The sequence below is a fragment of the Folsomia candida genome, unplaced genomic scaffold (assembly GCF_002217175.1).
Source record: "Folsomia candida strain VU population unplaced genomic scaffold, ASM221717v1 Fcan01_Sc002, whole genome shotgun sequence".
Classification (NCBI taxonomy): domain Eukaryota; kingdom Metazoa; phylum Arthropoda; class Collembola; order Entomobryomorpha; family Isotomidae; genus Folsomia; species Folsomia candida.
Window position 1 is genome coordinate 8,417,385 of NW_019091194.1, and position 24,234 is coordinate 8,441,618.

General features: G+C 36.5%; 3 protein-coding genes and 1 long non-coding RNA gene across 5 annotated transcripts; 2 read left to right on the forward strand and 2 right to left on the reverse strand.

Annotated features, from left to right (window-relative positions):
- The first annotated feature begins 1,847 nt into the window (after positions 1-1,847).
- LOC110844732 (low density lipoprotein receptor adapter protein 1-B) lies at positions 1,848-13,508 on the forward strand. Its single transcript, XM_022091009.2, has 5 exons — positions 1,848-2,481; positions 11,575-11,714; positions 11,818-11,927; positions 12,220-12,331; positions 12,424-13,508. The coding sequence occupies exons 1-5, from the start codon at positions 2,097-2,099 to the stop codon at positions 12,781-12,783; spliced, it is 1,107 nt and encodes a 368-aa protein (XP_021946701.1). The 5' UTR covers positions 1,848-2,096; the 3' UTR covers positions 12,784-13,508.
- LOC110844734 lies at positions 13,273-14,507 on the reverse strand. The gene is made up of 3 exons (XM_022091010.2): positions 14,350-14,507; positions 13,919-14,272; positions 13,273-13,812 (listed from the first exon to the last, which is right to left on the reverse strand). The coding sequence occupies exons 1-3, from the start codon at positions 14,408-14,410 to the stop codon at positions 13,541-13,543; spliced, it is 687 nt and encodes a 228-aa protein (XP_021946702.1). The 5' UTR covers positions 14,411-14,507; the 3' UTR covers positions 13,273-13,540.
- A 631-nt stretch (positions 14,508-15,138) lies between these two features.
- Positions 15,139-15,992, forward strand: LOC110844331. Its single transcript, XR_002547429.2, has 2 exons — positions 15,139-15,375; positions 15,738-15,992. It is a non-coding gene; the product is annotated as an uncharacterized LOC110844331 (long non-coding RNA).
- LOC110844329 (glycerol kinase) lies at positions 15,910-23,953 on the reverse strand. 2 transcript variants are annotated; one of them, XM_022090505.2, is made up of 21 exons: positions 23,365-23,953; positions 20,636-20,707; positions 20,527-20,550; positions 20,225-20,387; positions 20,024-20,151; positions 19,849-19,941; positions 19,431-19,540; positions 19,264-19,335; positions 19,170-19,200; positions 19,055-19,092; positions 18,917-18,989; positions 18,658-18,736; positions 18,539-18,581; positions 18,327-18,451; positions 18,189-18,198; positions 18,049-18,110; positions 17,820-17,962; positions 17,602-17,746; positions 17,364-17,381; positions 16,983-17,069; positions 15,910-16,123 (listed from the first exon to the last, which is right to left on the reverse strand). In XM_022090505.2, the coding sequence occupies exons 1-21, from the start codon at positions 23,428-23,430 to the stop codon at positions 16,020-16,022; spliced, it is 1,686 nt and encodes a 561-aa protein (XP_021946197.1). In that variant the 5' UTR covers positions 23,431-23,953; the 3' UTR covers positions 15,910-16,019. The 2 variants fall into 2 exon arrangements, with proteins under 2 accessions (XP_021946197.1, XP_021946198.1); XM_022090506.2 differs by lacking the exon at positions 17,364-17,381 and having other exon boundaries at positions 23,365-23,950.
- Between the last annotated feature and the right edge of the window lie 281 nt (positions 23,954-24,234).

Sequence of the window (24,234 nt, forward strand, 5' to 3'; positions counted from 1 at the left end):
ATATGTATATATGACAATTGATAATCCTTCTTAATTTCTGGAGAATACGAATATTCTGAGTCGTAAATCTCTTTCAATCGTTAATGTTGTTGCGTCATTCAGTTCAATCAACAATTTAAAGATTTGATGCATTCTATCTTGCCATACAAATCATGGAATGTTTGATTTATCGTAACTAACAATGCATAAGTGCAACATAATTATTTATGATGGTTTTATTAGGTTTAATTTCATAAGCAAAATGTCCATGTGAAGTGATTAGAATTGAGATTGACCAGAATACAAATACTCTGAATACTTAGTGATGAATGTACTTTGGAATTAAATCGCTCTGGAATTTATAACTATATTAAAATTTATGCACAATTAAGAATTATGTAATGCTTTAATAAGCTTGAAATGCAATTACTGCCTTTAAACGGAGATAACCCCCACTTATAAATAAACACAACATGGAATTTCGCGAATTTGTTGTTCATGAGAAATAGCGTATAACATAAGAAATGTGCGGCATGTCATGAATCAGTATTTAAACAAAGAGCCATAAGAAATTCTTAACACTATTAAAGTGGATGAAAAATAGTCCGTATATTCGTAAATACATAAATTATTGGTTTAATTTTACTGGATAGCAACAAATACTTTCCATAATTGAGCAACGGCATACATGTGTTCATGAAAAGTCAAAACTAGATAAACTTGTACCTCAAGCAACAATACAACAAAACAAAGTTATAGTTGTCCCAGATGGGAATTTAGAGTACATAATATGCTTAGTTCTCGATAAACTTTTTGTCTGAATTATCTCTCACCTAAGATATTGGCACGACAAATTTCAATTTCTTGCCGATTGTCAAATTCGGTCCCAGAGGTAGTAAGAGTTTGATACCATAAAACAGAACGGAGTTTAATATCGCTTAGTCTTAAAGGATCTATTTAATGGAAAATATGAGAAACAGGAAACCTCATTAAATCCTTCGTCATAAGGGGAAAGTTTCCATTCCAAATTGTGAAGTTGAAACTGAAATGAATAAAGTTCCTCCACAAATCCCATACTTGTAAATATTTTATGAAAAGGTGAAATATACCCATAATACTCACGAATGTTCTGAGTACATAAAAGCTCCAGCGAAAACTTTCACTTTCGACTTTTTAAGCTTCCAGGCTCAAACTCGTGGTGAAAAGTTGGTAGGATTTTTCTTGGATTTTCGGATTAAGTTAGAACCCAAAACCGGAACAACCCCCAGAAAATCTCATTATCTCAAAGTCTCGTGCATGTTTCCTTAAGCCAAAAGGGATAATTATTATGGTGTGGCGTATCCTTATGCAAAATCATTTGTTACTCAAATAATTATATCATTTTTGTAAAATCTTGGCCCATGGAACATAGGTGACTTGCTCGGGCTATATCGAGTCTGCATTTGTTTTGTAAAAAAAACTTGAATTATTTTTTTGTTAATTTTAAATTTGAATAGACACGTATGCCATGCACATACGTCAACTAAGGACCTATTAATTGAGTGGAATATATATTTAGCTTATGATAACTCAACTTAAATTCATATAAATCTCACTTTTACACAAGTTGCCCCTGTTGTTGTTACTGTTTTAATGTGCATATTTTTTGCCTATCTTTTAGCTGATGAAATTTAGCAGACATTATTGCGAATCATCTTTTGGCGTTATTCGTACACATACATATGTACGGACGCTGAGGAAGCTGGATTTTTGGACGAAGTTGCTCCGTTCTTTCAGAGCATGTTTTATTTCACACTGACTGCGTGGCGTATAAGATCACGTATTTTATTCGCCTTTGTGCTGGGATAAAAGAGGAGCCGAGTTGCTCTCAAGAGTCAGTACGCAACCAGCGCCATAGTGAGAACGACGCAAAGACCTGAGAGAAACCGAACGGAATCCATAGTCTCAAGTGCTGTGAGACGACGAGAACAACGTTGATTTGCACTACGAATGTGATTTCAGCAAAGAAATTTACTTGAGATAATTCTTGAACAATTTAAACATCTCTCGTGCAAATATTCATTTGGAGATTGAGACTTTATCAACTGAGCTTTCTATCTGCACACACGACCACCAAAATGGACTATTCCCCACTTCTCAGCCAAATTGAACATCCACTCCTCGATTTCGACGACGACTCGGACAACTTTCAGAAAATTAATCTCAATACGGAACCTGAGGAACTGAATGCTGAAAGTCAAAGCACAGTCATTACGACGGGAAAAAATGTAAGCGGTGGCTTTTTTCGAAGGAGTAAAAGCAAAACTGATGAGTTAAGTACTCCTACCAAGAAAAGTAGTCCCATCGAAATTAAAGGGTCCCCTAGTCATCACAAGAGTCAAAATAACAAAGAAAAGGAACAGCAACATGGATCAAATTCGTCCAATAGCGGTAGTTCAAGGATGTCCTTTTTGAAAGTATTGACCAGGAGGAACTCGTCCACGAATCAGGGAAAGCATAAAAGTAAGTAAAAGGTTCATATGTAGCACAGGAATTTTGTGGTTCTCATTTGCATGGAAATCTAATGGTAACCCTTGAGTCTTGTGCAATGCTCATTTGCGAGTAAGGTTTGAACTGTGGACGCAAGGAAGAATCCCACTCATGTCAATTAGCTCAACTTATTGTGGGGTTCATTTCATGACTTCATTGGTTGAATTAAAGGTCAATTGTCGTCCTTCCAACTTCATTCAGTTTCAAAGAAACCGTCCATTTACTGACCATTTGGATTTAGTGTCATCACTGCTTACTATACATGCATCTATTAAGTAATATTAGGTTGTGCATACATACAAACAAAAATAAATACGTTTTTAGCATAGCCAAAAAGGGAACAAAACCTAACTGTCACAAACACTCGCATGGCATACGCAATTAGCCAAAATCCCACCTGAATATTGTATTGCAATTAAGATGATATTATACGTAATGTATTATACGTATTGTTCGTGAGTGAATTTATAATGTTTTTAAAGCACGCCGTGAGATTTGTACCGGTGGTTAGTGAATCACAGTACAAAACAACAACCTATCTTTGGCATCCAAACGCATGTGGTTAATACTTATTGGTCAGTTTTTTTACTTATATAACAAGCTTCAAATTTAATCCAATTAAATCAAAATTTCATTTTGCTTTACATATCAAAAATTCTTAAAGTATTGAAGCGACGTCTTCATGACAGGACTTACTGGTCAGTCGTGTTGAATTTAGTGCAAGTACAAAAAACTGAGGTGGTTCAAAGTCCAATTACAAAGTTCACTTGTTCTTATTCAATTCACATAATGTATCTGCGCTATACTTTCTTGAATGGTTACGGTGAGAAAGAAGAAAAACAAAGCATGTTAATTGAGAATATTACTGAATAATATGCCTCGTTCATAATATTAGCACAGTTGAGAGAAATCGTAAACAGCCTCACATGCGAATTCATGAGATTCGACATGATACAGTCATAAATAAACGATGAGTCATATTTACTTAATTTCTTCTATACTTAATTTAAATGAATAGAAAAACATATAAACATTGTCCCAAACATTAAAACGCTGGAATTTAAGTACAACAGAAACTCAATACACGTTCTTGTAAAGCTAAAAAATAACTGTAAATCAATTAGTGTGAAGTGTCATTGCTAATTTAATCAACGCGTTGTTGAGGACATATGCAAATTAAGAACCGTATAGTACATAGTACACTCAAATTGACTGTCATTAACATTCTGTCTTCTTTTTACGTACTTAGCAGTAATAATAAATCCGTAGCATTGTTGTTCTATTGCATTTGATGTCCTGTTACTTCTCTTTGTAGACAAAGACTGTTTGCTATATGCAACTGCACACATTTAAGTATGTTCAACGGAATTAACCAATCTTTGATAGTCACGACCTGAACACGTGCACGTTATTCTGCTAATGACGCCACAGAGTAGACGCAAATATTTTGTGCTACGCTCTCCTCGCTTTATTTGTTTAGCTGCATCTCCACCTTTTTGATATTTTGCCAGGCAATTTCATCCGCACATTTGTGAGAAATGAAATGAAACGCACTTTTCTTGTGAAATACGAAGCAGATAGAGAGCTTACTATAATTGTTCGAGTACGTCGTACGTTTGTGTACATATGTATGTATTAAATATTTAAGGAATGGGTCTCAGATTGCGAAATTTTGCTACGTTTTGCTAAATAATGATCATGAAAATAAAATGATAACTTCGATTTCAGTACGTACTTTGATATAAATTATTAGTAAAACTGTGTTTGAAAAATAGAAGATACACTTTTCTGTCCAAGTGGCATACCGAGGTTATTTTCTTCCTTGTTTGATTAGCATTCAATCAACTCGATAAAAGTTCGATGAAGCCAGTTTAAGCCAACTTTTTGCAATATTCTCGAGATCAGACTAGTTAGATGGTCGTTAGGTCAGCCAAATTAATTTGCCAAGATTTTGTTCAAGTTGGCGTTATAAAATATGTAAATGTTGAATTTTCATTTTAATATGAACCTTAAAATCCTAATCCATAGTAAACTATAAATAAATAAGTAGATTGTCCAGATGAGACAGAAATCTAGTTGTATTTTTCCTTGTCGAAATGAGAATTTGAGTTTATAACCTCTGATAAAATAAGTGTATCGTCGTTAGCAGTAAAATTTACATTTTAATTGGAATTTTCAAACCTCCAAGCACGAAGTCAATTTGGTGGTACGACTGGTGATAATTTTATGTTTTATTGCGACATAAATATAAATTAGATTGCACACACATATGTAAACATAATGTATATGAAAATAAGTACGTAGAATTCATTACCATTACCACAGCTTGTTGACCAAATTATTATAAAAATGAAACTATACACGAGTCAGCAAATTCCCAGTCACAAAGTAAATATTGCTTGTTACCAGTAAACTTTGACAACTAAATGTCTCCAGCTTAATTGTAGACAGTGACCTAAAACTGCAAAGTTCAAGTTGGGTAATGTCGCTGGCTGCACTTATCAGCCATTATACATAACTTCCAGATATCTTCCAGCTTTGTCATATTTTGAGCATGCGAGAATACTGCTGTAATCATGGACGACTGGGTTAAAAACCTTATAAATCTTTTTAACCCATTATCTCTCCCAAGCGAAGCTATGGCTAAGAATATGACGCAAAATAAACATCTGTGTATAAGACCAACTTTTGCCACATATAATTTGTTCGTGACAGACTGAAATCTTTTTGTACCCTAGAAAGTTTTAAACATAAAGCACTTTCATCACGTAGTTTTTACTATTTTTTATAAGTCATACATAAGTAGTAAATACTCAGGCTAACTCGCTAATTAGTACAGACGTGCTTCGGGTTGTGTCGTGTACCTACTTAAATTGATCGTTAAATGGTTCATATCCCAAATTTCCTTATCAGGATGTCACAGTCACCTATCTTAATTACACCAAAAATTTCCATGTCCCAATAAAGTAGCTGTGTCGTAATGAACTAAAAGTAAATCTGAACATAATCCTGTAATAAATATACAGATTATCTCAAAGAGATTTTATTCGTTGGGCCATATTATTTTAATCGTACGGCAAGGATTGTATAAGTATTTCATGGATATCTTCTCTTTTTATTCAAATTTGTAAACAAAAGTTTTCGAAGTACATCCAATAATTGTTCATAGTGTGTTTCATTTACGTCGTATCGAATGTGAATTTATCGTAATTTCTGCAATAATGTACTATTTTGCCTCCATCTTTGAATTTGTTTTGTATTTGAGATGGAGAGAGGAAATTAAACGGACCGGAAAACAAGGCAATTATTTTTCTCCATCCGATATTTATTTGGTTGGTTAAGCACCAAGCACGTCGCATTCAAAGAGAGAAAAGATCTTCTTGAAGCAGAACAGAATAAATAAATTCCTCTCGATGGAATCCAACATGCCACGAAAACCACATTGCACTGCACACTATGCATTACAAAGTGAAAGCAACAGCAGCAGCAGCCACCCACCCACCCACTCACCACAATAAAGGCAATAACTAAGGCGAAAACTGATCAATTCTTCCAAACTTGTGAACAACAAATTCCTCACAGGAAGAACCAACTCATTCCTCTCCCCCAATTCTGTTCAATGTCGAATTGTTCTCATCTTGTTCCATACATTACAATTTCTCCACGTCTTTCTCTTCCCTAAAAACTCAAAATCTTAGACCTATATTTAGGTCAAGCTTTCAAGGCATTTGGCTTGTTGGCGTGGGGAAACGGGAGAATAAGGAGAGTCAAATTTACGAGGTAGCGTATCGACAATAAACGCCGTTTATTGTGAACGTTAAATAAAAATGTGATATTCACCTCATAAAAAGAAAGTGCGGCGCTAGGAAGCATTTGATTGAAATCTTGCTCACTTTGGCTGATCGCTCTTTATTGCGACTGCTGTAACTGTCTACGAAGTCTCTCTTCTTGGGTTCGTGATGGAAATAAAAGTGGGAGGAAGAAAGTAAAATTCATTATAAAGTTTGGGGCTAAAAGTTTCTCGAGTTAGAATCAGTACACGTTCATACATATCTACATAAGGGGGAAGTTTTTTAAGAACAATTTTGCTCGAAAGGTAGTTTCATTGTTGCATACAAATATTACGTAGCAAAAATTACTCAGCCTTCAGCAAGGTGATAAATCCGATAAATATATAAGTATACATATGGACATTAAATTATGAAAATATTGGAAAATTTAAAGTTTCTCCAAATACATTATTTCGTTTTTTACCAACTGCTTAATCAACACACCGAGTCCTTCCTTATACGTGTATAATAATGCTTGGGAAGCACATGATTTATGGGTGTTTTGAGAGTAGCCGCATGAATTCATGGGATTTTACGGACTTAACCAACTTATTCCACTCGGCTGGACTTTCTCTCTCGCCACGAGCGAGACGGGGACGATGAGGCGAGACTACTGGCTTCGTCTCCACTTTCTCCACCAGCAACAGCATTTCCTAACTTCACCATAAGCGTGGACAGGAAGGAGCCAAAAGGAGACGGGGAATTGCATTACTCTTCAATTCGTCCCGTCGCAGTCTGCTACTTCTCAAATTTCAGTCAACCAGTTTGCTCCCAATTTTCAACCCTCTTCTCCTCCCTTATTTACTCTCTCTCTCTCCTGGCAATAACGCCAATGCAAATCCGGAACCGTTCCCATTCAAGCCATTGCATTTTATGAGGCCTTTCAAGCTCTGTGCAACTGGATGAATAGGTATCCACTTTTTCCCCGTTTTAAAAATGCACTTCATCAGCACGATTCTTTCGGAGAAAATGTACACAGTGTTATTTTATAAATGATGAGTTGTACATTTTTGAGCGTATTGATATGCTGTTACGAAGGACCTTCGGTATTTTCTCCGTTTTCTCCATTCTGCAGACAGAGATTGAAAGGATTGATGGTGATTGAGTATGAAGGAAGAGGGATTATTTGGATTTTGCAGAATAGTACACAACACAAACGAAGGAAACAAGACAACTGCTCCTGCTGTTGCCCCAAAGTTGGATTCAAGCAGTCAGTTTTAGTTTTCTTTTTCATTCAGGATGGAATAAGTTTGTGCTGCTAGAGAAGTGTAGTGGTTGTCACGTATTGATTCCGGATTTGTTAGTGTCAGACAAAATCCCGTTTAGCCAGCTTTCACCATCTGTTCCCATCTCTCATTCCGTTGCATTTCGTACAGGAAGCTTAAAAATAGTTCGAATTGGAGGCCTGCAGAGTTATGTAGGTCCCAGTCTAACAAGTGCTTGATGACGATGTTGTATTTATTGGATGATATGAATGGCGTCAAGTTATTGGAGAGAATATGAATCTCAAGCTTTTATCAGCGATCAATTATTCCACACTATTACTTCCGAATCCTCCAGTATTCACTGCTTGCGACGTGAACACTCTCAGAAGTGCATGCATATGTATATCAACGTATTATAGTTCTTAGCGTGTTGCTCATTCATACACAGTGCATACTGATGCAGATTAGAAAGATTTATGATACAAATATGCTAACACAGCAAATCGTTTAAAAACTTAGAATCTAATCGAATACATAATTTGAATAACAACATGTGCAAATACTTAATTACAGTCGCACTTCCAATAGTATGCATAGTACGTAAATGTCAATGCCAATTTGATAATTCGACTAAAATTGCTTCCCCCGTGCAAACAACATCAGAAACCGGCATAATCAGTTATATCGTGTTTGTCAGGTTTGTCATGCATCTGTAAAACTGTACTCCGTGTGAAATAAGTACGGTGCAAATTCCCCATATGTTTATATAGGAAACAACCAAACCATGAAGAAATTCCGCTTGGCAGGATGAAATAGACCTTATACAGTTTTTATTCCCCTATAAGAATAAAAGTTCCATCTTAGATTTTTCGCTAAGATGAGATTTGTGTAAATTGAGAAGATACTGGAGAAAGACATAAATCAATGTGTTTCTAGTGGTGTGTCACTACCAATAATAAATAACTCGACCATGACACCCTTCCTCCATCATCCTTGTCTTGAAGATCTCGTCTCGGTGTATCATCTTGTTACATGGAAGGAGTAAAACAACAAACAGACGAGCAGAAATAATATACACCGATTGAGGGCACCATCATGCACACAGAAAAATGGGTTTATTACACTCTACATTGAGATTTTTAGGGCACGTCGTCATTATTATGACATCCCCGGATTTATTGGAGAAAGGATGAAAAATGCTTCACAAGTGGGTTTCTAGAGACTTCTGCACGGATCAAATTCGGCACGAGGGCAGTAGGAGAATTTCTGCGGAGTGAAACTCATGTCAAAATTATTATTTGTTTCGACAAATGTGTGAATGTCCAGTTGGGAGAACATTTGGCGGTTTGGTTGGGGAGGCCATTTGAATAGAATGGGAGGTGATGCGTTGCGGGGGGAGTTGGTGGCGGTCGTGGCGATGCATTGGTTTTGGTTTTCGGTTGCCGGAGCGAGAGAAGTGGAGCGAAAGGACGCGGAGGAGGCAGATGAGCGGTTTGAATATCGTTTTTATCCTTGAGCAGCTCCACCACGGCTCAAAACACGGCCACGTTCACCGAAAACGGGAGGATCGATATGTTACAGCCACGCAGGCTCCTCTGCTTTCACTCTCCTTTATCTTCCTCGAGGAGAACATCCTTGAAAGGAGTAGGTACTTATGGCCAGAGAGGAGAAGGAGAAAGAGATAAGGTTGTGAGTGTCCTTCTTCTGTGTGGGTCCCCATGTAATTCAGCCGTATGAGATGATGTAGGAGAAAAGCATGCACGATAAGCGTAATGAGGTTTTTTAAAATGTCAGATTTGAAATCCTAGACAGATGACGGCGAAGAAAGCCAACATTACATTTCCTGAGGGTTTGCATAGACCAAATAGTACGAGACCCAGGACAGTACTACATACGTAATATTTAGCTGCACATATATCTTGTGTAGGAATTGTTGCCTGCGACAAGATTTCTATCCAGATGCTCATTTCTTCAAGCCGTATCTCCAACTTTCACAGTGCTTGCTTCCTGGCTGTTTGGTGATATATAGAGTATGAAGAAGAGCAATTAGAGTTGAGAGAGTGAGACGAGATGCAGGAAACAAGTGGTCTCTTCTTTCTACAGCCAATAGCATGCACCACGTAGTAATATCAGCCTCTCTCCTCAGTGAAAGTAAGTACATAGTCTCCTAGCTTTTTGTGGGTGGGTTGGCTGCTGGTTCCATGAGGAGAGATCGTACTAATGGTATGACCTGAGATGAGATAGGGATCGATACGGGTGTTCTCAAAATTGTCTTTTATCCTGAAAAAGTGCAACCACTTTACCAAACTATGTATTTATGTATATATGTACGAACGAAATGCGCATAGCTATGTCGAAAGCTCAGTTGTTAGTTGGTGGTAGTGTTGTAAGTAAATGCGCTCTTTTAAAGATTGTTGAATGTGAAAGAAAAATAACAGAATTCGTACATACATATGTATGTACGTCAATGGAACGTAGTGTGCTTTCTCCTTCCCATTCCTATGTACCCAACTTAAAACTACGTACGTGGCTGGCACTATTATTCTTTCCTGGTTTCGATTTCCAGACGAGATGAGCGCAGAAAAGAAAAACTTTGCAATTTGGTTTGGCAATCAGCCGAGAGAAAATTCATCAAAATGATATATAAATAATAGCAGTGGTTGTATGGTATTTATTTTTGCCTTTTGTCACAATTGGACAAGTGGGGCCTATAAAAATCCTCCCACGAACTTTGTTTAGGAGAAAGTGAAAGTGACTACACTGGACAGAATTTCTGGTCATCAGTTTTCCTCGCCACGGAACCCAGTATCGTTTGGCAAACATTCAATTCTGTACGATCCATCCGTCTGACTCCTATCCAATGTATTCAGTAGAACGGGATGTACATATGTATCTTTATGCACCAAATTACGTTTCATTGACAAATTATGATTACACTTTACAGGGTGCAGTGTGGTTTTGACTGCTTTTAGTTGGGTTTAATGGGAATTTTGCATTCTTCGTGCAATGCATAGATGGGTGAAAGAGAGAGTATAATTCTAAGTATGCGCTATAAAGGAGAGGAATTGGTCCCATGCTGGTGGTGGTGGTCAACATGAAAACTTTCTCCGTTCATGATTAGGCTCCGCTCACACCATTGCATTGCCACTCAGGAAAGCAGCAAAAGTTTCCCCCAGACTTATATTTCAAGATTTGAGATACTCGGGATCTTTTTCCATCTCAATCTCTGGAAGAATTTCTCTTTACTTGGCCATTCTTCATATGATTTTATTGTGGCACGTGTTATCCATCTCTGGGTGTTCAAGCATTTTGCATGTTTGCAGCTTTATTTTGAAGTTTTGAAAAGCATGCATAATTTGTCAACAAACTTTCATCCTCTTATACTTTCCATTCTTGTGAAATATATAAAAAAGTGGTCAACAATATTTATATATGTACAAATATACACGTAGCTAAGTTGGACATAGATATGTATATATATATACCGGAAATTTGACGAACATGACCACAGCACCACGGATAGCGTGGAACATATTTTCCTCGTGTGTAGCTAGAACTGGATAAAATGATAAAGCGATCCTGATCTTATTATGGGGGAAAGTTAGTTGTGGAGTTGAAGGTGATGTTCGTGTGTTTCAATGGTTTCGATCCGTGGTGGCATGGGTCTGGCCATATCATACTAGATATTATTGGATTTTGTCATCTTTCTCTTTCGGAAGGAAGAAGGGTTGCAAAGAAAATTGCATTTTCATGTTCTCTCCCAGTACATGTTTTCACCCAAGCATACAAATGACATGATTATAATTTATTTCTCATATTTTACGTGACGTGTCCCCCCTCCTCCCCCCACAAAGCATAATTTATTTCAGCATGATGGCAAGGGAAATAGGTGATTTTGACTAGAAAATATTGTCTCCTGTGCAATTATGTATTTATATCATTAGCATTATTTATTTATTTATTTATATTGCAGAATGAAATCAGAAACTGATGTAAACTTTTAGTTCATGTCATTTTGTTAACTATTGCAGAAATGACGGACAAATGGCTGGAGGGTGGCGAGCCAGTAATGGATGGAGTTGCATTTTGCGTGAAATTTCTGGGAAGTACGCTGATTGAGAAAGCTGGTGCTGCAGATGCTGCTGAAGCTACAAAAACAGTGATTCAAATGGTATTTTGAATATCATTATATATCATTTAGTTCTGGATATCATTCTTTCATCAACAAAAGCAGTAAAAAATATAATAAGATCTTTTCACTTGACTCAATTTAGACTAAAGTTGGCCACAAACCGACCAGATTAGGAATGACTGTGAGCACAAATGGTATAACGCTATCGGACCCATCAACTGGAGAGATTCGACTGGAAATCTCAATTTATGAGTAAGTGAGGCTTGTTGTATTTTACTTCAACTATTGTCAATCCTTTAACGAAACAAGTTTACCTTTGTTACGTTATGTTGGCATATAAGTCATATGTACTCTCTTTTGTTTGGGGTATATGCACATATCTTATTTGTCCTATTTAATTTATCATTTGTTTCATTCAGTTCTTCTCGTCAATCAATCTTATTTCATTCTTTTAGAAGAAACTTGTCATGAAAAGGAGTTGAGTTGGTTGAAGCCACCCTAATGTGAAATTAATGTTAATTTATTTTCCCCTCTTTGTTTACAGTATCGCACACTGTTCAACTGACTCTAGCCATCCAAGTATCTTTTCCTTCATTGCTACTAACAAAAATGATGTCAACGAGTGCTACTGCTTTGCCACGAGGAAGAGGAAAATGGTATGTTGAACATTCAAATGGATCTAGTATACGTATGTAGATAATGTTGGCGTAATCAATGAAATTCACTCTTTTTCCATCTCCCTCTCAAGGCACAGCACATCACGCTAACAATCGCACAAGCATTCAACGTGGCCTTTGAAATGTGGCAAAATTCCAGCATGGAGAATTGTGGTGGGAGCAGTGTGTCGTCTTCAGATGTGGTCGAAGTCATCGTGGGATCCACAGACTCGACCCAAAGCAATGCCAGCACAGGAAGTGACCTTCGAGACTGGGTGGCGTTTGACCAAGACAACCACGATACGGATGCGGAGGAACTTGGAACTCGATTCAGCCATGCCATCAATCTCGTCACTCTGTCGCCCTTCCACAGGCCAAATCCAAATCCTAGTAGAAGACTTAGACAACCTCCGGGGAAAAATGGGGACGATCTTCTCATATGTTTAAATTAACCCTACTACGCAATAGATGTTCCTATGTATTTGCAAAATACGTATAAGGATGACGCCTAATTTACGAAATTGTTCTGTCGAGCAGACATACATATAAACAAATATCTATTAATAAATAACGCCAACTTATGTATATGATTAGGCAACTGTGCTAAATATTATATCTACGCAGAACGATTTTTAAAAAAGATGAGCTATTTTGTAATGCAATCACCACCACAATATAAAACATATATTTACATATAGACGTGCTTATGCGTTTTATATTTATATAAACTGAATATAATTTGATGCAAAAGATAAACAATTAAAATGCAAATTAAACTTAATTTATTTATGTTAATTAATATGCGTACAAATTTGTATGATGGTGTTTTTGCTTTAAAAATCATGGTGCTATATTACGAAGAATGAGATACATGCCATAAGCCAAATAGATTTGTTATAAGTTGAAAGATATTTCCATCCTTGTACTTGTAATACTTATTGTTATATTACACAAAATACATACTTATCTATGTACAAGTCGCATTAGGTAAAGTTGAGATTATGTTATAATTCTTTTGTCTTTTTTACGCAATTTTTATCATTTATTATCGGTTAAGTTTTAACTAAATTTTGAATCACTGAAATTCATGATGCTGTAAATACATGGACTTGATTATAATCTTTGTTAACACATATTACCTGCTATTGTTACTAAATAAATAAATTAAAAAGAGTAAGAACTAAATATTGGTTTTGGAATTTTTCTATCTTACAAAATGACGAGCTTCCTGTCTCTCCTTCGAGGAACGATGGTAAGTCCTGCAGACTGAACTTCGACTTCCTGAATGGGAGCCACCTTTTGTGGGGGAGAGTTGCTAATTGGAATTGCGGATGAGATTGACCCCTGCGCAGTGACGATGGGTCGACCCACGCCGCTCCCCAGATTGAAACCACGAGACCCCGACTCTTTCTTTGCCGTCGTCGTGACTTCTCCTCCTCCGGTGCCAATGCTGAAATTTGAGTCATCAGAGCCCACAGTTTCTGCAAATTTAAATAGCATATACGAGTTGGTAAAGTAAAGAAATATAAGAGTTAAATAATGATTATTATTTAATAATCATTAAAGGTAGGTAGGCAGGTAGCCTACCTGCCCCTTGAAGGAGGACACTTCCTCGATAAACTGCTGTGATATTATCCCTCGCTAGCAAAGTGCATTTCCATCGCTGTAGATCGCTCGTTTTTATCACAGCTATTCGTATTCCACAACTACCCTGGTCTAATGGAGGCCCATCAAATGTGTAGAGTTCTTTTGCGGAAGAGGTTACTTCCTGATAATTGGATTGATCAAAGGTTGCAATGAGTTTGTCACTTTCTTTTTGCTCCCATAAACACAAGCGGAGAGGAACCCTGTTGGAATGACAGCTCAACGAAGCAGGGGACCCCAATCTTCCAAGTACCACGGGATGGGTCGAAATCTGGCCATGGAGTTTTGAGAAACGTACTGCGCATAAAATCAATTTCCCTTTAATAAAATCTACAATGCAAAACATACATTTACGCATTTTTGTCTATACATACCTGACAAAATTATACAGAGCAAAAGTCCTTCTGAAATTCGATTTCTGGTTAATGCAGCCATTTCAGCAAAGAAGCAATGAACTGCTCGTCACTCAGACTTTGAAATGACGCCACACAACTACTGCAACTGGAAGACTTTGCAACACCATCACATAAATACGTGATACGTATGAATCGCAAAATGCCTTCAAGCAAATCTTCCTACTTCTTCGTAATGGAAAAGCATTGTACATACATATCCAATACAGACAAATGAATGTGCATCTATGTATTCTGTATTCTTTTGATTTTGACCAAATTGGGAGAGAATGTCAAGGACAGAAATGGAAGACTCGTTTGTCGCAGCATAAACCACTATATCAACGTACTCAGAATTGGATACAGATCAGTAAATCATCAAACATCTTTTCTTCAGATTATGCACAATGATTAAATGATTAAGCGAGGGGTTTTTAGGCATGGATTTTCTTGATTAGTTTCTCCAGGAGAAGAATTTTAAGAAGTTATTCAACAACTACAAATAAAATTTAAAATCAATACTTGGAAATATTGGTAATGTTTTATACGGTCATTATCTCATTATTTTAGATGAGAAGCACAAGATCTATAAAAATAAGTAATTTACTAATTTTTATAGAAATTAAATTAGCATTGTATTATTTCTACATATTTACTTTGCTAAATTGGCATGAAAATCCATTGAACAAAGCTAAAGTGCATGGTGTCGTTAGGTTTGACTCTCGTTATGGCGACTCCAGCGCCATCTGCGAAGTTACGAATTTGCACCTGATCTCAGAGAGAACTCGGAATCTCATAATTCAAATTTATCTGCTCCTGCTCCTAAATAAATTAAAACTTTTAGTAGTTTTGCTCTAAGAATAATAGTTCGGGATGATTGGGCAGTCCGTTCGTCGTGCGATGTTGAAGGGGCAGGGGGCTGGGCTGAAGATGTCGGTGAGGACAATCTACCCCCAAATCTCGAGCAACGTCGTCAGTGGGATGCCACGGACTCGAATTCCTTTTCCCGTAAGTTACAAGTTTCTCAATTCCTTAAAATAATAATTTAGACGTAATGCGAACTTAAGTGCTCAGAAGGGTATGCGCCAATGAATGTCAGTAGGACGTGAATATGTACTGTGTAACCATACAAAGGATTTGCCTCAATTTGTGTGAATTGAACTATATATCGATTATTAAATGTACGTTTGAAATTATGAATTAGCTGTACTCTTATACGATTGGCGACGATGATCTGTTATTAGTCTTTAAGCTATACGTTATTTTTTAAATCAATGTTGCCGTCAGTCATAGTTGGGACACTTTGAAGACGAATTAAGCAAATACATATATGTATTCCTATGAATTTGTGTCTTTGTTTTAAATTTCAGGAGAAAGTGGGATGCGGATTGTTCATTGCGATGTGCGTTTTGGCCACACCTGCCTGGATTACGACTCACATGGACGATTACCGAGGAGGACCTGTGGGTCAAGCTTAAACCGTTTCGCGTATAGTCATTAGTCAATAAAATCTGTGAGAATAATACCGTAAAACAATTTCAATTTACAATTTATTAGCGGAAATCAAAATGTTATATAGACTATTCAGTCCGTAGTTTGTGAATAAACAAAAAAGTTAATTTCGATTGTACTATTTTCTCTGTTATATTTATTTACTTTTTCATAGAACTCATGTGAGCCGAAATGACTAACAGAGCAAAGGTTCCTATAAAGTACAATGACACTGGAATTGATCGATTGATGTAATATCGCTTATCTGGAAAGAAAAACATACAAACTTTTGGGATTAGACTTTAGAATGTATGTGTTATATTGCTAAATATTCCTTCGAATTATTTATATATTAATTCAAAGCCAGATCAATCATAAATAATGACGTGTAAAACACGTGTTTGACATGTAAAATTAATTAGATTGGTTGACTTATTGAGTCGAAGGTCATAATGTTTTTATGGTAAACGCAGAAAAAAATGCAGTGATAGCTTTGAGCGTAGGATATCTTGCATGAAAATAATTCCTCATAGCATCGATCTGCTAATTCTGTTCTGAGATGGCCGAAACATCAATAGAATAAAATGGAATTAATTAGCAGCAATATATTGAAATAATCTACAAATTAATTATAGTAATAGCAGCAAGAGAAATGACACGAAACAAAAATTGCAAACAGCTTTATTTTTTAACTGAGCAGAGTGAGATTCTTTGATATATACGTATGTATTTATATATTTCATGCATTCATTTTAGGGAGACGCATAGTGTATCTTTATTTGGCATTTCAAACGCTTGCTAATTTACTACTACTACTAAGCTACTACTAAGTAGTCTAATACTAAAATAAAAACAATCTCTTAAAAACATAAGATAGCTGAGCAGTGAGCACCATGTCAATTATGTATATTTATTAAATGACCTCTAAGGGAGAATTCAATTAACTTGCTCTCTTCTTAAGATTCTTCTGGTGGAAAGTAAAATGTATTAACTGTTATAATTATGGATGACCTATTTATTAAAAACTAGGGATTTCCGATAGGGATTTCCGATTTTCATAGTCTGGCTGATCTGGCTTTGGATTGTTTTCTCTGACTATGTTTCGAATGTTTTCAAATCGTCACCTGCTGGCTTTTTCTGATCTGGGTGCACTTCCCACCCACAACTTCGTTTCACAGCCTCCTTCCACCTCCAGTATCGCTCGTCTCGCTCTGAAATAGTCATTAGCATTAAAGATAAGCAGTTAAAAATATGGTTTACAAAATGGACTTGTAAATAAGTCACAAGTTGACAGTAAAGGACGAACGATATAATTAAGGGTGAACGAGTAAAAAGTTGTGGATATCAACAAGCAAGAAGGTATTGAATTGTGCACGTTGTCATTAGTCAACTAATTCTATGAGCAATCGCGGAATTATGTTTAGGGTGTAGTAGTGGTAGTAATAGTAATAGTAATAGTAAAACAACTAATAAGCAGGAATGAATAATTAACGTATAATAAGTACCGGAAAGTTGTCCGGGAACTGTCGTCCCATCACCATATTAAGTACAGAATGAAAAGGGGACACTATATGTTAGTGTCATATTGATTTCAAAAATTTCAAAAAAATCTCGTTATCATTGAGGAGAACACTAGAACTAGTAGTTCATTATATGCTTCAGGATTCTTTACGCAACAATATGTGATAACGAGAGTTTTCACACGAAAATGATGACTAATTTGCACTGTCGTAATGTACTCACCATGTTGGGTTATCTTCGGTTCGAACACATCAGAGATAATTTTGGAGTAATCTTCTGAATTAATGTCCCACACATTAATTCCTTCGGCTGAACCGGCGGCCATGGCTGCACCTAAAGCAGTGGTTTCTGACATTGAAGGTCGGACCTGAAAAGTGGAAGAAACCCGTGCCATATAAGTGCATTAAAGCATCTTAAAATAATAATTGCATTTTTATTACAGTATCAATTCCTAGAATGTCAGATTGAAGTTGCATGAGGGAATCTGAGATGGTCATGCCCCCATCGACTCGAAGAGATGTGAGAGGATGACCACCCTCCTGGTTCATCGCTTCAAGCACGTCCTTGACTTGAAACGCAACAGCTTCGTATGGAACAAATATTTACATATGTATTATATTTACATATAAATACTATATGTTCAAAATTCCATGAATATGCATCAGCTACCTTCATAGGAGGCTCGAGCTATGTGACCCTTAGTCGAATGCTCAGTTAAACCACAAATTATTCTAGGGATAACCAAATAAACTGATAAATGCATTATATGTAATTTGTTATTTTGTTAGTATTCAATAAGTCTGGCTTACCCCCTTGCATCTGAAAAAATTAATTAAATATAAGTTAAATTTAATTAACAAATTGTCTACATGTTCTGTTCCATTACTTTTTTTAACTCTTTGATTCTGACTTTGACGTATTACATACATATAAAAACGTTACATTACCTGGACGCCAGTAAGGGGCGAACAAGCCTGAGAACGCCGGAACAAAGTAAACGCCACCTGAATCTGGAACACTGTTTGCCATGTCGCTTAGCTCCTCGTAACTTTTACCAAGTCCCAGATTATCTCTAATTTAGAATGTGTGTACAAATTGTAAAGATAAAATACAAATTAGTATAATAAATGATTATTAATTTAATTTATATCTAACCAACCTTAACCATCGAATTGATGCCCCTGCAACAGCAACCGAACCCTCTAAAAACATTTCATATTAAATTAGTTATTTTTTAAATACAATATTGACCACAAATAAAATCTTTATACAACTCACCTAATGCGTACACGGTTGGCTTATTTGGACCCAATTTATATCCTACCGTCGTCAATAATCCATGGGCAGAGTTTACAATCTGTAACAAAGAATGTAATGCAGAAATACAGAATAATATGGAATTTTAACATATTGGTCAAATTTGAACGTAATTAGAATGAAACAAACAGTCTAGCATATTTGTAAATTTATAATTTAGGGGAAAATAAATCAATGAAAAGCAATCGACTCCACAAAAATAACCAAACCGAGGATTTACTTGGTTTCCAGTGTTGAAAAGTAGAAAGCAACCCGTGCCATAAGTACATTTAGCTTGACCAGGTTTGAAACACCTTTAAACAATTATATTATTATACTTATGCATGAATATTTATTTTTATATGTTAAATATTATTACATTTGACCGACTAACGCGGCCTGCTGGTCGCCTAAAATCTATAATATCGAACATTTAATATTTTTCATACAAATGATTGCAGGTTTATAATATAAAAATTATTTTTTATTCGCACCCCAGAAATTGGGACTCCAGTTAGCACCGTTCTAAAAAAGGCGTGCATTTCAGATCAATAAGAAACATCAAGAGTCCAAAAGTTGTATCTATACCTGGACATGTGGCCATAAATTTCGGACGAACTTCGAATGGCAGGCAGCAGTTTCATTGGAATTTTAAAGTAGCTAAAAATGCAATACAATAAAATGACAAGTCATTTTATCTATTCTTTCTATCGACAGTGTTAGCCACACAATTATTGGATATTATCTGTTAGTACTTGCAAAGGTACGGGTCCCATTGTAATGTCTCAATGTTCATCAACATTGTACGAGACGCATTGGTAACATCGGTTAAGTGTAAGCCATCCGCCTTTCCACCAGTCAGGTTCTATATACAAATATAAAAAGGTTTTGAGGATGTAGAACAACTCAGCAGTAGAAGGTCACCACTCAAACGACAACGAACGAGAGAGCGAGGAGACAATGTGTCCAAGAGAAAGGAGAAAGCTCAAAGCTTTCAATGAAATATTGATTCAAGGATGGACCTATATCTTAAATGTCATTTTCTATAAACCGTGCAATATCAGGCATGCACTCGGTCTCTATACCCGTCATCAAATTAAATGCCTGATCACGCAACATTTCCTAAAGCCCAGCTCATTCCCCATTTTATGAGTTACATGTACACAGACGCACCCAGAGGAGCCAACTATCTACTGTTCCTAAAAGACATCGATCTTCCTCAACAGCACTCTTGACTGCAGGAACTTTCTCCAGCATCCACTTCATCTGCAAGACAAAATAAAATTCTATTTGTACCCTTATTCTTGTGGCCTTATTTGCATGCATAAGGTAAATATGTATGGGTAACCTTCAAGGCGCTAAAATATGTGCTCATCGGAAGACCACATAACCGACGGATACGTTCTGCTTGAGCTTTCGTTGTTGGATTTCCTAGGATTTCGTCAACCTCAGAAGCTGTTCTTGTATCCAACCAAACTAGAAACACCATAATATACAGATGAATATATTTCCAGGGTATTACTATACTTCACAAAATATATATGCATACCAATGGCATTGTACAATGGTTCTCCTGTCAATTTATCCCACGCTATAATCGTCTCCCTTTGGTTTGTTATTCCAATGGCTTTGATGTCTGACGGATCTACGCCCAACTTTCTGAGATTCTCGACAGTTTTGTCGACACAAGACAGTGTAGAGTTGAGCAAAATCTGCAAGAAAGCAATGAGAATTTAGAGAAATCGTCCAATTAATCTGATGAGAGTTCCTATAACCAATGATGAGTAACTAAATACATACATACATTGCATGCACTTGGGAGGCGTAGTAAAATTCACTTATTGCACTAACCTTAGCATCTTGTTCAACCCACCCCTGTTCAAAATTAATATGAATAATGATAATAAACTTGTACATACATTATTTCTGTAATTTTAATGAAATTGTGTATTTTGCATACTTCTTTTGGGCAGCTGCGTGGAATTTCTATCTGATGATAAGTCAGTAGCTCTCCGTTGTTTGCTGCAAACACCTAAAAATTGTTTCCAGTGTAATCAGTCAACAAATAATTAAGCGAGGAGTTCATGAGTAGCAAATAAAAAAGTTCATGTTTCGTTCAAATCCTGCATGCGTACTCAATTTTTGCACCAAACACAAATTCTACAAGACATTATCATAATTTGCCTGTCATTTGAGAAAAAACAACAGGTGGTTATCCTAAGTAGATATCTTGAAGAATTGATTTTGAATAGTCTCAGACATTCATCGTTATCATTGGGATTTTCAGCTTGACAGCTCCACCTGCTATACATATATGTATGCATGAAAAGCTTGATAAAATAATAGTGACAACAGACAAGTACTTTCGTGAGCAAACTCTGGACGACATGTAGTAAAAGGGGATCAAAGAAAGCAAATATAATTCTATCGAGCTTTCACCCGTTCAATCTTTGGTTAATTCGCGTGGGCGACAGTGAGCCTACGTGCCTCTGCATCCTTAAATTCACATTTGTTCACTTTCAACTTTGGTCGTGCAGTCTATAGCCTGTTAAAATAAGTGAGACATATCGGGATTTTTTTTGCGCAACAAGATACTAAACAAGTAATATAAAGGAAAGTGAAGCAAGATAACCCAATAAGTTAGCTGAAGATTGGGCAATGTCATGAATCACAAATCAATGGAGTAAACTTTTTATTAGTGAACTGTCTGACCATGTCTGACGAGCAAAGTTTTACAGAATCCTCCGTTTCACTATTCTTGTACAAAGCAGCGATAGATGAGAACGTTTGTTTGTCCATCCGTTCGTTTGTCTGCTCGTTCATTACTTACATGATCATTTTTTAAGGAAATAACATTTTGAAGTTCTGTTTTCGGATATCGAGAACAAAAAAGGTAGTAGTTTGGTAGCTTGTTAGTCGACCCTGTAAAATTATGATCTTCAAGTTAGCGGTCACCAAATTTTGACTAGCAACTGGTAATACACAGTGTACAGAACACTGGTCTAAAAAGACCTCACCGTGAAGTATGAGGCCCAGTTAAAGGTGAAATTTTAAATCTCGGCAAATTGAAAGTAATTCAAAGTAAAATTGTTTAGAAATTTTGGAACTGGAATTTAATTCCATATGTATGCGTCGAACATTCATCGGATAGCACTATTGTTATTTTGTTACATATGTTTCCTAGAAGTAACAGTAGATGAAGTAATCGCACAAATGTTGGTAATTTTCAAATTTCATCATCCTAATTACTATTCTTGTCTGAATTTGATACCGACTGGTTGTGGTGCATGGGATGGAAGCGATTTAGCATTTATCACCGGGCTGTATATTTATTAGTCAGATATAGAGATACTGGAGAGATAGGAGTTAAAGGTAAGCCGAGAAAGGATAAATGTCATCCATCTGCTTCCTTCTCATCAAAGGAGATTATCACTCTGACGTATGTACATAGATGTGCGAACTAATCAATTCCAACTAACAGACCAAGTCTCTGGTCAACAAATAAATCTTATGATACAACCACCATACTTTAATAAACTCACTGATTATGAACTCCCGAAACATATGTACATAGCTGTTCCGTGTGGGGACTGCATGGTTTGATTGCAATTGTAAATAAACAATGGTTTACGAGGTCTTATCATCCGATAATGACAACCATTGATGATTGATAATTCACCAAAATTCATTGACTGACAAGAGTGATTCTACTCATCTGTTTTAGATCCATTGTACATAATACAAAAGTACATATTATTTGTATGTGTCCATCTGCAAATAATTCATGGTCTATACGTAGTGAGCATTACTTATGTATTATGAACCGTCTGGTGATATTTTCTGTCATTCATCCATCGCTGGAAACCTAATGGTCATGGGGCTGTCTAATAGTCTGCAATTTTCATAGTCAATCCCGTGTCACTCGATTATTGTCTACTCTGTCCCTAAGTAATTCATCCATATTGAGAAAATTGCGTCGTTGAATTTACTTTGAATGCAAAAGAGGTGCAAGTGGTGGACCAATGGACAAGATGAGACACTGAATTTTTTTCGATGAGGGGAATCATCAATATTTATAAACAATCTTATCACAGAATTTTCATGATGAATAGCGTGGCATGACAAGGCCACGTCGTCGGTCGTCGGTCGGTATTGTCGACTGTGTGTCCAACAACATCGTTGTATCATCATCATTCTCGCACTCTAATGCAATAACATTCCCGATGTTCTTTCCTGACAGTATTTCGCGAGGTTGGTTGTATTGGCAGATGTCTCATCTCAACTTGTGGAATGATGGTGAATTTGTGATCAAGGGAATTAAAATGAATGCAGTCTTGCCAGTTGAAATTGCTTTGGCAGCGTTAGGTAACCATTTGATTGGGGAAAACTTTGGGTCGTAGAAAAAGGACTTTCCCATGAATTTTGTAATATTTATATTACTACGGTCAATATACTCGTCTAATTGGGGATTCCATAAAATTCCCTGTGATTGTTACTAATGTGTGTACTTGAGTTGTCTCGAGTGTGCCCAATTATACATACATCTAAATATGATTACTCTGATAATTCACACTGTAGTCAGATGATATTTACAAATATCATCATGCGATGAAATGGACAAGCTTTAATAAAGTGGACATGCATTTTTTTGCATGGACGTCTCAATTTTATTTTATATGAATGTCTTACCAAGAATCTTGAACTTGAAGTGCCTTGATCCAACGATCCCACAAGAGGTCCATGTTTCCCAGCCATTCCAGCCCAAATTCAGGAAAACTGCGTCACAATAAACTAGATTTGTTTTTAGGAAACTATTTTTATTCAAATCCTGCTTGTTCTCTCCACTTCACTAAATCATGCAAAAAATAGCAGGTTCAGTACAGAGTGTTGGTTATCGGGTATAGTTCAGGACAACGGTGATTATTAAGATGTAAATATTTGGATGGGGAATGTGATGACAGTTATTGACATGGGCCACCTGACAGGTCACAATAAATACATGTCACTCAACTTACTCTAATTTTTTTGAGCAATTAAGAGCAAAGTAACCATTACATTAATAATGTGTCCGCACTATGCAACTGGTATGACGAAGAACGGCGACCACTCATTAAATTAAGCACGTACGTATTTGTTGCCAGAAAGCAGTGGCTACGACAGGTCTATCATTAGTGAATGAAGTGTTTATTTTGACGATGGTCGAGTTAGGTAACGCAAAACCCAAGCTATCAGACAATATTTGTGCGGCTTTATGGAGTTGGTAAGAGAAACTGTGGTTCGAGAAGAGCACGCTACTCGCTTTTATACCTGGCTAAAAAAACTCTAAACCTACTTTTACTCTACATTCGGTCCTTGCCGATGAGTTTAATGAAAAGCATTTGCATTGTCTCGAAGTGGTATTTTTCTTATGGGAAATTCAGTGAATACATAACTCCTGGACAAATGCATAACATGCACAAGGGCCTCTTATTAGCTTGAGAGACCAGTAAAGTAATTATGAAACTTGCAGTCAATTATATTGAATATGTACACATACTTACCTGCGGTCGGTTGGTAAGT

Coding starts and splice junctions, on each gene's coding strand:
- LOC110844732 (XM_022091009.2), top strand. CDS start 2,097: ATGGACTATTCCCCACTTCTCAGCCAAATTGAACATCCACTCCTCGAT. Junction 11,928..12,219: donor CTGGAAATCTCAATTTATGA/GTAAGTGAGGCT, acceptor CTTTGTTTACAG/TATCGCACACTGTTCAACTG. Junction 12,332..12,423: donor CCACGAGGAAGAGGAAAATG/GTATGTTGAACA, acceptor CTCCCTCTCAAG/GCACAGCACATCACGCTAAC.
- LOC110844329 (XM_022090505.2), bottom strand. CDS start 23,430: ATGGCTGGGAAACATGGACCTCTTGTGGGATCGTTGGATCAAGGCACT. Junction 20,388..20,526: donor GGGTTGAACAAGATGCTAAG/GTTAGTGCAATA, acceptor GCTTTCTTGCAG/ATTTTGCTCAACTCTACACT. Junction 17,963..18,048: donor AGCTCGAGCCTCCTATGAAG/GTAGCTGATGCA, acceptor TTCCATACGAAG/CTGTTGCGTTTCAAGTCAAG.
- LOC110844734 (XM_022091010.2), bottom strand. CDS start 14,410: ATGGCTGCATTAACCAGAAATCGAATTTCAGAAGGACTTTTGCTCTGT. Junction 14,273..14,349: donor GCTCTGTATAATTTTGTCAG/GTATGTATAGAC, acceptor TTTTATGCGCAG/TACGTTTCTCAAAACTCCAT. Junction 13,813..13,918: donor TGTCCTCCTTCAAGGGGCAG/GTAGGCTACCTG, acceptor TTAAATTTGCAG/AAACTGTGGGCTCTGATGAC.